At 32.3% G+C, this 13777-nt stretch overlaps 2 protein-coding genes across 6 annotated transcripts in view; both read left to right on the top strand.

Annotated features, from left to right (window-relative positions):
* The first annotated feature begins 2 nt into the window (after positions 1-2).
* LOC130668633 (anaphase-promoting complex subunit 15-like) lies at positions 3-2646 on the top strand. Of its 2 annotated transcripts, XM_057471004.1 has the most exons (4): positions 3-535; positions 2028-2087; positions 2147-2338; positions 2542-2646. In XM_057471004.1, exons 1-4 carry the CDS (start codon positions 410-412, stop codon positions 2545-2547), a joined length of 384 nt encoding a protein of 127 aa, XP_057326987.1. In that variant the 5' UTR covers positions 3-409; the 3' UTR covers positions 2548-2646. The 2 variants fall into 2 exon arrangements, with proteins under 2 accessions (XP_057326987.1, XP_057326986.1); XM_057471003.1 differs by lacking the exon at positions 2542-2646 and having other exon boundaries at positions 2147-2534.
* LOC130668628 (ecdysone-induced protein 74EF) overlaps positions 2543-13777 on the top strand; it is a 71959-nt gene continuing 60724 nt past the window's right edge. Inside the window, exon 1 of one of the 4 annotated variants that reach the window (XM_057470990.1) lies at positions 2543-2646. The gene's annotated coding sequence lies outside the window, so the exon portion shown is untranslated. Of the gene's footprint in view, positions 2647-5358; positions 5424-11121; positions 12033-13777 lie in introns of those variants that run through there. The other 3 variants (XM_057470991.1, XM_057470994.1, XM_057470989.1) reach the window with 3 other exon arrangements.

A 13777-nucleotide genomic window follows, 5' to 3' on the forward strand; every position in this document is an offset into this window, starting at 1 on the left:
GTGATCCTGCTGCTGGTTTCTATGGACGTAGATTAGGTTTGTAGTAGTGGTGAAGTTGAGTTGGTGGGGAAATAAAGCTATGAAAGTTTGCGGTGGTGGTGGTGAGTGAATGTGTCTGATATTAATTCCGAACTGAAGATCACGTGCCGCTGAGATAACGACAGCAATCGATCATCTGGAAAATTTACGCGGTAATTTTGAATTTTATTGCAAGATGGCGTAGCTGGTGTATCTATTGTTGGTGGGTTATCTTTGGTAGGTAACGCGGGGTTATTTTAAATTTTAAATGCGCGTGCGCTGGAAGTAGTAGATCGTCTTGTGTTTTGTCATGGAGGCCATTGTATTTTTCTACGCCAGAGTTGGAAGTTAAAAGTTGATTTAATTTGAAGATTTTATTATAATTTTGATCATGTCTTTCATGCCGTTGTGGCCGAATTTGCAGCCTAGAGCTACAGATCCGTTGTGGTTTAATGTCGACAAGCCGATTGATGATGAAGAAGAAGTTGAGAAGCTGGAGACTGTGAACCAAGCATGGGTATGTCAATATTTATGATCCTGAAGTTAGAAGACAAGTCGATTTTTTGTGATCCTGGAGTGAACAGACAATTAAAAATTTTAAAATTTTTTTTCAACCAATTAGACACAAAACATAAAATCTAAAAATATGAACTTGTAGAAAATTAAAAAAAACTACAGGTGGAATTTCTGCAATATTTTTATTTTTATAATTTATCAATTTTGAATAAATTCAAAAACTATTAGAAGTCTGCTAAATTCAGTATCATGATTTCTTTTGCAAAAAATTAATTAAAAAAAAAAAATAAAAATATGCGTATGTAGAGAATTAAAAAAACTACAGGTGCAATTTTTTGGAATATTTTTTTTTTAATTTATCGTTTCTAACAAAAATCAAAAAGGGATTAGACGTTGGCTAACTATGATCCTGAAGTTAACAGACAATTAAAAATTTTCGGTTTTTTTTCAGCAAATCAATGACAAAAAAAAAATACTAGAAATATGCACTTGTAGAAAATTTAAAAAACTATAGGTGCAATTTTTTTAAATATTTTTTTTTTTATAATTTCTCATTTTTTTTTAAATCCAAAAATTATTAGACGTCGGCTAATTTCAGTATCATTGGCTAACTTGGGATGAGGTGAATGCAGCAGACATGAGACAAACTTCAAAATAAAAATAAACTGATTAAATAATTGAAAATATAAAAATAAAAAAAAAGCACGTACTCATTTTCAAATTCTGTAAATGCGCATTTTTTAAATTTCATTCGATTTTTAATTAATTATCACTTATTTCAAAATTTTTAAAATTGACAATTGTCAGTTACATTTACACTCCGAACTTTAGTGCCATTATTTTATGAGTGTGAATTTAGCAGACAGACAATTTAAAAATTTTAAATAAATAAATAATCAAATTTTAAAAAATGCGCACAGTAATTTTTCATTGATCTCAAAACGCATTTTTATTTTTCTAATCCCCTTGCATTTTATTTATTTACTCAAAAATTTAAAAAATTTCTACTTGTCAGTCACATTCACACTCATCATTATTTTATAATCCTAGAGTTAGCAGACAATCAACAATTTCTGAATTTTTTTTTCAGCAAATCAATTGCAAAAAATAAAAAAAAAAAAATATGCACATGTAGAAAATAAAAAAAGCTACAGGTGCAATTTTTTTTATAATCTATCGTTTCTAAAAAAAAATAAAAAATTATTAGACGTCGTCTACCTTCAGGATCATAATAAATTTTATGATACTGAATTTAGCCGACGTCTAATAATTTTTGGATTTTTTTAAAATGATAGATTGTAAAAAAAAAATATTTTAAATATTGCACTTATAGTTTTTTTAATTTTCTCCGTGTGCATATTTTTCGATTTTTTTTTGTTGTATTTAATTATTTATTACAAAATGCAAAAATTATTAATTGTCTGCTAACTTCAGAATCATTAATTTTTATATATTTTAAATAAATAAATTAATTTGTTATTTTATTTATGCAGAAAGATCGAGTCAAAGCTCTGTACAGTGATCAGATACCTATCGGAAAGTCTGCTAGCGATGTAAGTGCAATTTATTTTTTTTTGTTACTAAATTGAAGCTAATTAATAATTTTGTTCAGTTTCGTGGTTCAGAGGAAGAAGATGACGAGGAAGAGGAGGAAGAAGGCGAAGGTGAGGAAGAAGAAGAGTCTGACACTCATGAAGAAGAGGAAGAAGAGTTTGATGAAATCGACATGGAAGTCAGTTACACTCACCAGCAACAAAGATCCAGTCCAACTGATACCCCAACTGATCCAGTCTCCATCAGAATGGTGACTACTTCTCGATACTCTTAAGAAATTAATCATTAATTTACTATTTATTATTTATTATCAACTAATTCAATTACTATTTATTTGTCACATAAATTTTTTGCGCCTGTGCTTTGTTTTAAAAATTACCATTAAATTAAATCAAACGCGTCGTAAATAATAATACCAGTTATTAGATAATAAAACTTATGATAATTTTACAGATGTGAAACCAGGTGTAATTAAGTAACTCCTGATCCTGCCGGTAATCCTGCATGAGAATATCCTTCTCCATAAAACACCGAGTTATTTATCCTTCTCATCCACTGGTAAGCGATTTCCTTCGTAAAAAAATTCAAACCAGCAAAAATTAATTTTCTTTAACTCAATTGATTAAAAAAATATACACATGCATATATACTTATCTAAATTGGTAAAATTTTTGTTTTATTATCAAAAGCAATCGAGCGTATTATAATTAAACAGATTTATTACCAACAGAAAACATCATAGGTATCTTTAGTAATAAAAATAATTCGTCTTAAATGTTAAGACGAACTTGAATATTTAGGATTTATTTTACAACTTAACTCTTGACGTCGTTAAACTGAAGACAATAATTAAATCGTCATAAAGCGAGAAAATCCTCAGGCTTTTATTTTAAAAACTTCAAATAATGGATTTCAATTTTTAAAAAAAATTTTTTTTTCACATCCGATTACTAAATTGCTAAATAACAAGTTGCGTACTTATATTATTATCGGCTTAACTGGGCAACTAGTCTCTTTACTCTCAGCATTTAAGTTTGCATGGGCATACAAGTATAGGGAATAGGGGATTGTGTAGGTAAAGTGTAAGCAATACAAGGGCTACACTTATTATTATGTATTATGTTGGAATAGAAGAGAGTTAGAAAAGAGTGTATGGTATGGTATGAAATGGTATGCTATGGTATGGTATCTTCCTCTGTAGATTTTCACCTATACACTAGGTGTGTGAAAGTGTAGTGTACCTATAGAGCGCGTCGAGTCTTTCAGCGAGTAACTGAAGTAAAGCCAGGTTGGTGCCCCCGCTAGGGTGAACGAACGGCAACGCTCAGGCAAAAGCGATCCCAAGCAAAGTGCCTCCGCCTCTTCTCTTCTTTCTATACACATATATATATATATATATATATATATATATATATATATATATATATATATATATATATATTCACACAACTCTGTCCTCCGCGAAAGGCCTTCGCCTCTGACGTCACGGTATTTAAATCAGCGAAAAAAAAACACGCGAAAAGTTAATTAATAAAAGATAAACATTAATACAAAATATATATGTGTATATGTATGTGGGTATGGGTAACAAAAAAAAAATTTTATTAATTTCAAAACCGAAAATCCATAAATTTCTCGACATGAATTTCGCAGAGCAAATAAATAAAAAAAATTAATTAAACAGGATTTTTTGTTGTGAAAATAATTAAAGTAATTAATGAATTAAAATGTGAATATAAATGTTAAAACAATTTAGATCAACAGATGAAATTTCTTCTTTCTCTGAGTTTAATCTGTCGAGTGCATATATTATATTATATGTATATAAATAAGAGACCCCTTTCACTCTAAAACCTGTGTGAGGTCTAAAGTAATTACGAAACTCGGTCCGAAAGTTAATCTTAATATCCAGAGTAGAATCCTAACCTGCCTCAAAAAAATAATAATAACAATAATAATAAATAAATAAAGTTACAGCATAGAAGATAATAAACCGCGGGGTTACTGGTGTCTGCGCTTAAGAAATAAAGAACCAGAGTACGTTGAATCTTTGGAATGAGCTGTGCTTAGTATCACCGGGATAAATGTGTAAAGAGGTAAAGAATACACACTCACACACACACACACACACACATAATTGGGTGCACAGGTGGTAAAGAGTTTGAGTGAAAAATAACATTAACTAAAGGAGAGACTGTCGAGTGTTGGGTTCACAAGCTACAAACTAAAATATATAATATAATTGAGTAAGAGTAAAATATGACAATGATGTTGTTGCTGTTGTCGAGTTAGGTAACGTGTAAGAGGGTTGCGATGGGGTGTGTTGTTGTTATTATTATTGTTGGTTTTTTATGAGCAGGGGAAAACGTGACGGATGGACACGACGGTGTAGTAAAATAGCCTGGAATGAATAGAAGCAGAGGAGAGAAGAGAAGAGGAGAGACTTTACACATGTACAGATATTACTCAGTACTCAGTACTCTGGGGTCTGTACTCAGTACTTAGTGTTCTGTAGAGTAGAGGACTGCAAGCGTACAGTACCAGTAATGTATAGAGGGAAAAGAGAAATGAAAGCAGATGAAAGAATGAAAATGAATAGAGGATAGGAGAGAGGTACAGAGTACCGAGGGAGATGAGAAGTGGGTAGGTGCGCACGCGAAACAAGGTCGGGGAAAGAGAACTATAGGTATAGGTATATATGAGCAAGTAAAGAGGAAAGGTGCGCAAGTTAAGTAAAGAGGGACGGCGCTCTCGTCCAACGAGAGCGAGACAGACTTTAGGAAAAGGCAGAACAGCCAGGCCAGAACTCACCAGAACTCACTCTTCATCGTATCGCGGCTCGTTCGGTCTTCAGACGCACGTTAACAACCCACACGAGATACGCGTGGTTCGCAAGGCTAAAGTGTCGCTGCTCCAAGACCACGTGCCGTTCGATCTACCGGCTAGTTACTTACTTACATACTCATTATCTGTTATTTAGTGTGACCTATGTTGATTATATCATATCATCATCATATTATTGCGTCTAGTCGATCTGATTACCGCCAAATCGCTGGTGGTTTTTAAGTGAATGGTGTATTGTTTTGAATTAATAACTTATTTTAAAACAAACATTTAACACGTGGTGACTTATTTGAGTTTTGCTGTTTGCTGATAAAATAAAAAAATACATATACATACATAAATATATATATATATATATATATATATATATATATATATATATATATATTTTGTTATTAATTGTTGGAGTTGATGTTGGAGTTGGCAGGACGTTTTATTTGAGGAATTACTTTTCGATAACTATCAGTGAGTGCTGTCTTCTCTCTTTGAAGGTACGGTAATCAAATAAAATAATAAATTATTTTCATGTATGTATGAATGTACAAATTATTGATTTATTATTGCGGTTTATTGTGGAATAGCTTGTTATGTACTGACTGGTGTTCAGAGTACACTGCACCCGCAGCAGTTATTGGTATTTAATTTAAAATTGGTGTTCATGTGCGCCAGTAAATTTAGGGAGAGACGGTGGAAAAGCGACAGGTTTTTCTCACCGGCATAAAACACATCCGCGGATGGAGTTTCGCGACGATGGGGGTGAGGAGGGGAGGCATATTATTGAGTATTGTTGGGTCCAGGTTAAGATAGAGCTCGGAGTGGTTAATGCTGTACTGTTTGCACCGGCTCTGCGGGGTCTCTGACCGCCCGTCCGCGCCTCTCAACTCGGCTCGCTGTGTAGCGTAGCTTTTGCTTGTCCACGTTCACGTTCTGCACTCCGTTGCCGCACAATCGTCATCGTGCTCGTCCTCGTCGTTGCTACATTGCTAAGAGTACTTACTCCAAAACGCGCGATTCCGATTACGTCTCTTACTCTTACTCTATCCATTTAACATCCATACCGCTCTGTTCTCGTCAGTCCGCACCGTCATCATCATAACAATAAAATTTTCAAAACCGCAGAATTATTTTGTCTCAGTCAAGTGACTGTTGCGTAATTTTCAATTGCGGTATTTATCTCCTAGAACTTTTTTTTATTTTTTAAAAATTTATTTTCTTGCTTTCTTAACTGCATTTAATTGATGATTTATATTCATGCTCTACGTATATATATAACTTTTTATTTTATCATTACGCATTATTTTTATTATTAATGTCGGATAAAAAAAATATACGACGCAATTTAAAAAAGTTGTTAAAAATCATGAGAAAGGAAAAAAAAAAGTCCGGCGAAATTTCTCTGTGAAAATAAATTCAGATGTTTATGTAGTATAGCTGCGATAAGCATCACTCGTGCACGTGGAAGAATCACCATATATACCATTACCACCAGAAAATTTAGTATATATACATGTATGCTTACATACAATGTAATATATATATAATACAGCAAAGCGAAGTGATTTTTAGTGTATGGGCAAGAATATTCTGGATGAGAACTTCTCGAAGAGACCGTTACGTAAGAAACGATTGAATGCCCGTTCGCAGAGGCATAATAGTATACATCTAACTGACCGCTCAGATGCTGAATTCACTTCGCTAAATTATACTACTACATATATTATGATTACACCGCGATGTGAGAAAGAAAGTGCCAATGACACTTGATCACTAGACTGTATCCACATCTCACATCCTCCTCTTTCACCTCGTCAATACATATTTATCCACTTTTTTCCTCGGAATCAATCTGCGGTTAAAATCCCGGGCAATTATTGGCTAAAAAAAATCTATTAACCGTAATTTGTTTTAAATTAAAATATATTAATACTAATATTAAATAAATGAAGTAAATTGATTTCATATATTTAATACGTTGATTTTATCCCTTGTCTGTGGTCTTCCTAGGTGGTACTATTTCGCATTGCTGCTGAGAATAGATTGTGCCGATTACCCAGACTTACTAATGTAATGTAACAACTTGCTGTATTAGAACACATACACATATTTATATAAATATACAAATATATATATATATAACACAACTTAGCTATACGAGGAATAATACGAGACATGACGTCAGAACAATTATAAATATCCATGCTAAATTATTTTGACTTATGATTTAATAAAACAAAATTAGTCTAAACATAAAAACATGGAACGGAATTTAAAAAAAAATTTTAATGTTTTTTTTTTAAATGTATGTACGCTTGTATGTATGTATGTATGTATGTATGTATGTATGTATGTAGATATATACGTGTTATCTGGTGGTATTGCGGCTTAGCTTTCTGGTGAAACAGCTCGCCGAGGAACAGCGGCCAGAGCTCCCGCTCATGCAGTGTGTGCCCCGCAAGAAAGAAACGCGCCCGAGACTCTGGTGCATTGACCGCAGTTGACCACACGTCATCAAATAAGTGACGTCACAAGCACACTGCCGAGATCCACGTCACGGTCGGTTGCATCCCCAAGGGGCGGTTCAAAAATTGTCCCCTCTGTATTTTGTTTAAATTTTTTACCCGCGGTAACTTATTTTTGATTACTTTTTTTTAAATCACTTAAGACACTTTAATTAAATTTGAAAAAATTTCAATCAACTCTGATTGCAATTACGATATTACTTCTTTATTATTGTTTCTTGCCTTTCGTTTATTGTACGTACTTTCATTATATACTGCAGATACACATACACTGATATATATATACATGTACATTTAATACACCGCAATACAAGACGATTTGAGCGATTGCATTGCTGCGCAGAGAGACAGCGAGAAAGTCTTGGCAACTTTCTCCAGTGGGTTTAACTTGCACCGCACGGGTCACCAGCCACGGACATTAAGAGCAAACGTTTGCTAGTATCCTACTATTATTATTATCAGTATATTATTTATATACATATATAGTCGTACATAAAAATTACTCAAGAAAGCGCACTTAGAGCTTGATATTGAGTGTCAATAAATGTTTCCATCGACACATTAAATGCGCAATTAAATTTGAAATATTAGATGAGAAATTTTTTTATTAAATACTTGTCTACATATTTTATATATTTTTTTTTTATATACTAGTGAGTTTAACGAACAGGCATTGAGCAATTTGTTAGTAACATTGGCCCAAATATTGGCCAGTGATCCCAACGAAATGTACGCGACTTGTCGGCTCATCACTTTTCTGACTCATATATGTGTATATATGTATATATGTATGTGTATATTGGTATTAAATGAACTGTATGTATAGTTACGAATACGGAGGTGTCATTGACTGACACTGGCCCACAATTCGTACATTAACTTCGGTTCACTGTAGGTCAAAACTTAAGCGACACCTACGTTACAGAGGTGCGAACGATATTTACACAAGAGTCGAGGATAAATAATCTGTTTCACGGTACATATGAGTGGGCAGTAAACAAAAACTACAATAGATTATGGGACAGAGTTAGTGAGCGAAGCCGTATGACACGCGGCCGTAAAAAAATAAATCTATTGTCAGAAAATGGAGAAAAAGAAAAAAAAACTCGGCGTTGTTTAATTTAATTAGTCGGCATGAGATTATTTGTTTAGCGTGGAGACTAAAATAAAATTTTTGTATCGGAAATAAACATGCGGTTACGTCATGTTGTATAGTAATTTATTTTTTTTTTTTTTATTGCTTATATTTATTACGGTGCAGTAAAAAATATTTTTAAAAGCCGATTTAATTTACCAGGGTCGCGTGAGGGATTTAGATTGTAGTTGTAGTTAATGGGAATTAATATCGTTAATTTACCTTGTAGTTACACCTAAAGTTCATTTGGTAACATTTTACATGAGATAATGGGCAGAGGTGGACCCCCTCCCCCTCCCCCTCCCGAATTTATATGTCACGGCGAGTCATTGGCTGGTGGACCTTGACTATGTTACAATATGCCTTGGGCAAGTCCGTGGCCGTCAAAATAAAATATTAGGAATTTGCCGGACCGACAAACTCAAGGCTACATAAATAAATATTTAAAAACAAAAAGAGAGAATGGGCTTGATAAGTTCATTAGAAGAATAATAACAAAATATAATTAACTCCATTAATTATAATATGGAAATTTATTTATGAAATTAAGTACTCACATATCTAATGTGTAATGAGTTTAATAACGTCCATTAATTAATGCGGAAGAATTAAAAGTGTAGTGGAAAAAAAGAAAAAAAAAACGGAAGTACTGTAGATGGTTATCGGTAGTCTCGTTCTGTTCGGGAAATTATGGAAAAGTCTTTACAACTAGTACGCGGGAAAGTATTTTTCAACGGTTCAGTTTAGACGTTACGCAGACCCGCGGAAAATACTTGCACTTTCGTTAGAAAGTTTAGAATCGTTCGCCATCCGTTGCAATTTAACCACGGACCTTCTCAAACGTTTTAATTATACATTTCCGTATAAATGGCGTCTACAATTTTTTTTTTTTTTTTTTTTATTTCAGTATTGTCTTTTAGTGAATTCATGACAAAGTAAATTCATTGTGTGTCACAACAATAAATACTACATATGTATATATAATATTATTTATCATGGGTACTAACAAAATTAAATTCCAAAGCATCGCGCGGGAATAATTCAAATGCTCCGTAACGTCTATTCAGTAGACTTTTATACTCTGACATTGCAAAGCCATCACACTGTAATAAATAAATACAAAGATGATCTTGACATGATATTTAATAATTTTTTATTAAGTTTACGGAAAAAATTAACGATACTGAAATTAGCCGAGGTCTAGAAATTTTTGGATTATTTTTAAAAATGATAAATTAAAAAAAAAAATATTTGAAAAAATTACACTTATAAATTTTTTAATTTTCTATGTGTGCATTTTTTTAGTTTTTTTTAATTAAATTGTTGAAAAAAAAATTCAAAAATTGTTGTGTCTGCAAACTTCAAGATCATAATCAGCCGGTCTAATAATTTTGAAATTATTTTTCCAAATGATAAATTATAAAAAAAAATATTTGAAAAAATTGCACTCATAGATTTTTCAATTTTCTACATGTGCATTTTTTTTTTTTTTAAATTAAATTGTTGAAAAAAAAATTCAAAAATTTTTAAGTGTCTGCTAACTTCAAGATCATAATCAGCTGACGTCTAATAATTTTGTAATTATTTTTCAAAATGATAAATTATAAAAAAAAATATTTGAAAAAATTGCACTTATAGATTTTTTAATTTTCTACATGTGCATATTTTTAGTTTTTTTTTTCTTTTTTTTCTGATGAAAAAAAAATCCAAAAATTGTCCGTCAATTTCAGTATCATAAAAATTAATCCATTAAATAAAAAAAAAAAAAAAAATTAATTTTTCTTAGATTTAAAAAATATTATTAGCCGTGTTAATGCAAAAGGCCAAGTTAATATCCATTGATACACAAACTTGAGATAATCTAAAAAAACGATGTGTAAAAAGAGTAGATACACAACTAAAATATTATTTATATATGCATGTGGATGTATAGTTATTGATGCTCGATCTCTTTCAATCAGATAATAAAATATGTAAAACTATCTCACTTGACTTTGCGTGTACATGTGAGAGTTAAAGCTTTGGTTGTGTGAGCACACAACTCGGTGGCCGTGGCTATGGCCTTACGAGCCCCCTCTTGTTCGCACCGAATCCACGCGACGTGTGCACTGTATGTATCGTCGTCGTTCATCGTCGTTATCACTGTGTTGAATATATATATACATCCATATATATATACATATACATATGTGTACACTAGATAAAGACGGACATATCGTAGGTGTACTGTAGATAAAAGTGAGTGAGGGTAACGTTAATGTAAAATGAAAGAGCGAGACAGAAGGCCGCGTAACTACACGGTGTAGTTTATAGCAGAGTACTATGTAGTTGTACATGTAGTTGTAGTTGTAGTTGTAGTATAAAAGTTCTACTACTACTACTATACTCATAGACAAGAGCAGCATGAGCTAGTATATAGCGAGGGCGAGGCGAACAGAGAGGGAATGATGAGAGGTTGAGTAGAGGAGCGAATCTGATGGGGAAAGAGGAGGGAAGAGAGGACGGGGTGTCGCGAGTATCTAACCTAGGATAGTGGTGTTTAGCAGTGGCTAGGCTAGGCAAACTGAGAGTAGTTGCCGCGAGAACGCTGCGTTCAGTCTTTCTTCTTCGCGCGTACTACACTCATTGCACTATCACTATTTTTTTTTTTTTTTTGCTACCAAAAAAACTATTTTTGAATTCTCTACACTTTACTACACATACATTCTACGATTATTACTATCGTTAATAATTTTTTTTTATTACAATTAATTGCTATTTAAAAATTAGTGTTGCAATTAATTACTTGAGTAAAATGAGACTTGTATTTAATACTTAAGTTTAATTTTGTTATTGATTAAGTGATAACAAGTGTTGCAAAGACATTATTTGTTTTGTGGTTTTACAACAGCGCCAATGTTTACACACAAAAAAATTGTTTGAAATTAACGAAATATATGAGGAATTAATAACAATATATGGACAATGTGAGAATTTGTCGTTTAATTAATACCGTAACTTCCTTTATTTGAATCTGTGACGTACGTGTCCGTCCTACCCGCGATCTTGATACCAAAAGTGTTGCAATTATCCGCCGAGATTTGTGTATTAAATATATGATATAATTATAACAATTAAGTGTATATGTTACGTTATATATACGGATTGATTCATATATTTAATAAATATAACTTTATTTATATTTACATTACTCACTCGAAATTTGTTAACCAGTGAATTTCGAAATTTGTTTATAGTTTTAAATTTTAAATAAAGATTGTTTTTAATCGGTAAGGAGGTGAGACAAATTCAAGTGCTGACAGTGAAGGAGTTATATATGTTAGTTGACGGTAGTTAGTGAACCTGAACGGTCAGCGTGACAATATATATATGTATATGTATTTGATATATTAGTATTTATTTTAAAAGTGGCTATTTATATATTTTGGAGATTTTTTTCTTACCTGGTAAGAATTTTAATTTTACTACTTATCAATTAATTAATTAATTAACATTATTTATTATTTTTAATAATTTAATTTTTTGAAAGTACACGAGTGCCAAATGTATCGTTTGGTTTTGAATAGCGCGCCAAGGCTGCACAAATTTAGTTTTTGCCAATTAAAAATATATAGATTTGACATTCTTTAACACAACCATCAGACCTTGTCATTTGTACAGTATTTTTATTTTGTCTATATTAATATAATATATATATATTTTTATATATATGTGTGGTGTACATGTATGCGCACGTATATTTTTTTGTACTAGAACCATGAATGAATCATCATTTATATCTTGTGTAAAAAAAAAACTAGTCACGTCGGAATAGGGATATATACTAATATAAAGATAGATATTAAATATATATATGTATATAGAGACATTGGTATATCTGTATCTATATATTTTCTATAAAATTATTTTAAGTCTAGGTCAACCTTCAGAGCGCAGCTTTTCACTGTTGCCGACGACTATTTCACACATATCAGATGTGTGATTTTATACCACTCCCTCTTTGTCTAGCTTTCAAAATATATATATACATATATATAACTTTGTTTCTCATTTTAAAAAGACCCAACGGCAATATTTGACCTTGCCGTTACCCGAAAAATTTCAAGTATAATAAAAAAGTAAAATTGTCGGGGCAAATATATATACATATATATATTCCAACACCTGTACAATCAACAATTATTTATACTGGACCCCAAAATAAATATATTTATCTATGGCATTATCATCTCGGTATCAAAATGTAGCAACTCGGCGGTACGACATCGCTCCCAATCGCGGCGATAGAGAAAAAGTTTTAAGGACGCGGAAAAAAAGGTATTATATATATATATAAAATAAAAAAATATGTATCCTTGAGTTCGGCCGAATGCGCAGTAAAAGTAATTGACCTTAAGCCTTCGCGCACAACTAACGAGAGAAAGATACTCTGAAAAGACTCTCAAGGCATGGGTTTTTGGTTCGTCCATGTGTGACCTATCCTCTGGTCCAATGGGTCTTCGAACCCGATTTGGGACAAGACCTTGACTCTCTCCAGCCAGCCCAGCCTGTGCTACTCCTTTCTTATCCCCTCTACCGTGTAAAAAATATATCATTTATTTTTTGTTATATTTTTTAACCGCCCAAATCTGTATCTATTACATTATAGCCTCTGTAATATTGATGACCTTCAGTTTTAAGCCTCCAATAGGGACTAATGTAAGCTGTCGGCAATCAGTGACGCAACATAGGGCAAGGAGATGAGTATACATGTATTTATACACATAACATACATATCCATATCCATTTACACATGTATATATATATATATTTATGTATATGTATACCTTGAAAAGCCCCCCAGAATAATATTAACTCAGGCCATAAATCAAGTGCATAAACCCTTCCTCTCACTGCTATTATTTTACATTTCACTTATGTATGTCGTCACACCGTCATGTTAACGATATGGCCCATCATAACACTACTTAAACTGTACGCACTCTTACTACATACCATTAAAGTATATAAATATATATATGAAATTTTTAAATAATGTTATAAAATAAAGATAAAATACTAAAATCTATTAGAGATAAGCTGAATGTTACCATACGAAGGCTGGCCAGCTCACTATATATATATATATATAGATATATGTGCACATACGAGTATACAATAACGTCACTTGCCGCGCAATTGCGGAAGGCTA

The sequence above is a fragment of the Microplitis mediator genome, chromosome 5 (assembly GCF_029852145.1).
Source record: "Microplitis mediator isolate UGA2020A chromosome 5, iyMicMedi2.1, whole genome shotgun sequence".
In the NCBI taxonomy this organism is placed as follows: domain Eukaryota; kingdom Metazoa; phylum Arthropoda; class Insecta; order Hymenoptera; family Braconidae; genus Microplitis; species Microplitis mediator.

Excerpts from the sequence above, each read along its gene's own strand:
- LOC130668633 (XM_057471003.1), top strand. The coding sequence starts at position 410 with ATGTCTTTCATGCCGTTGTGGCCGAATTTGCAGCCTAGAGCTACAGAT. Across the intron at positions 536-2,027 it reads AGACTGTGAACCAAGCATGG|AAAGATCGAGTCAAAGCTCT; the intron begins GTATGTCAATAT and ends TTATTTATGCAG. Across the intron at positions 2,088-2,146 it reads TCGGAAAGTCTGCTAGCGAT|TTTCGTGGTTCAGAGGAAGA; the intron begins GTAAGTGCAATT and ends AATTTTGTTCAG.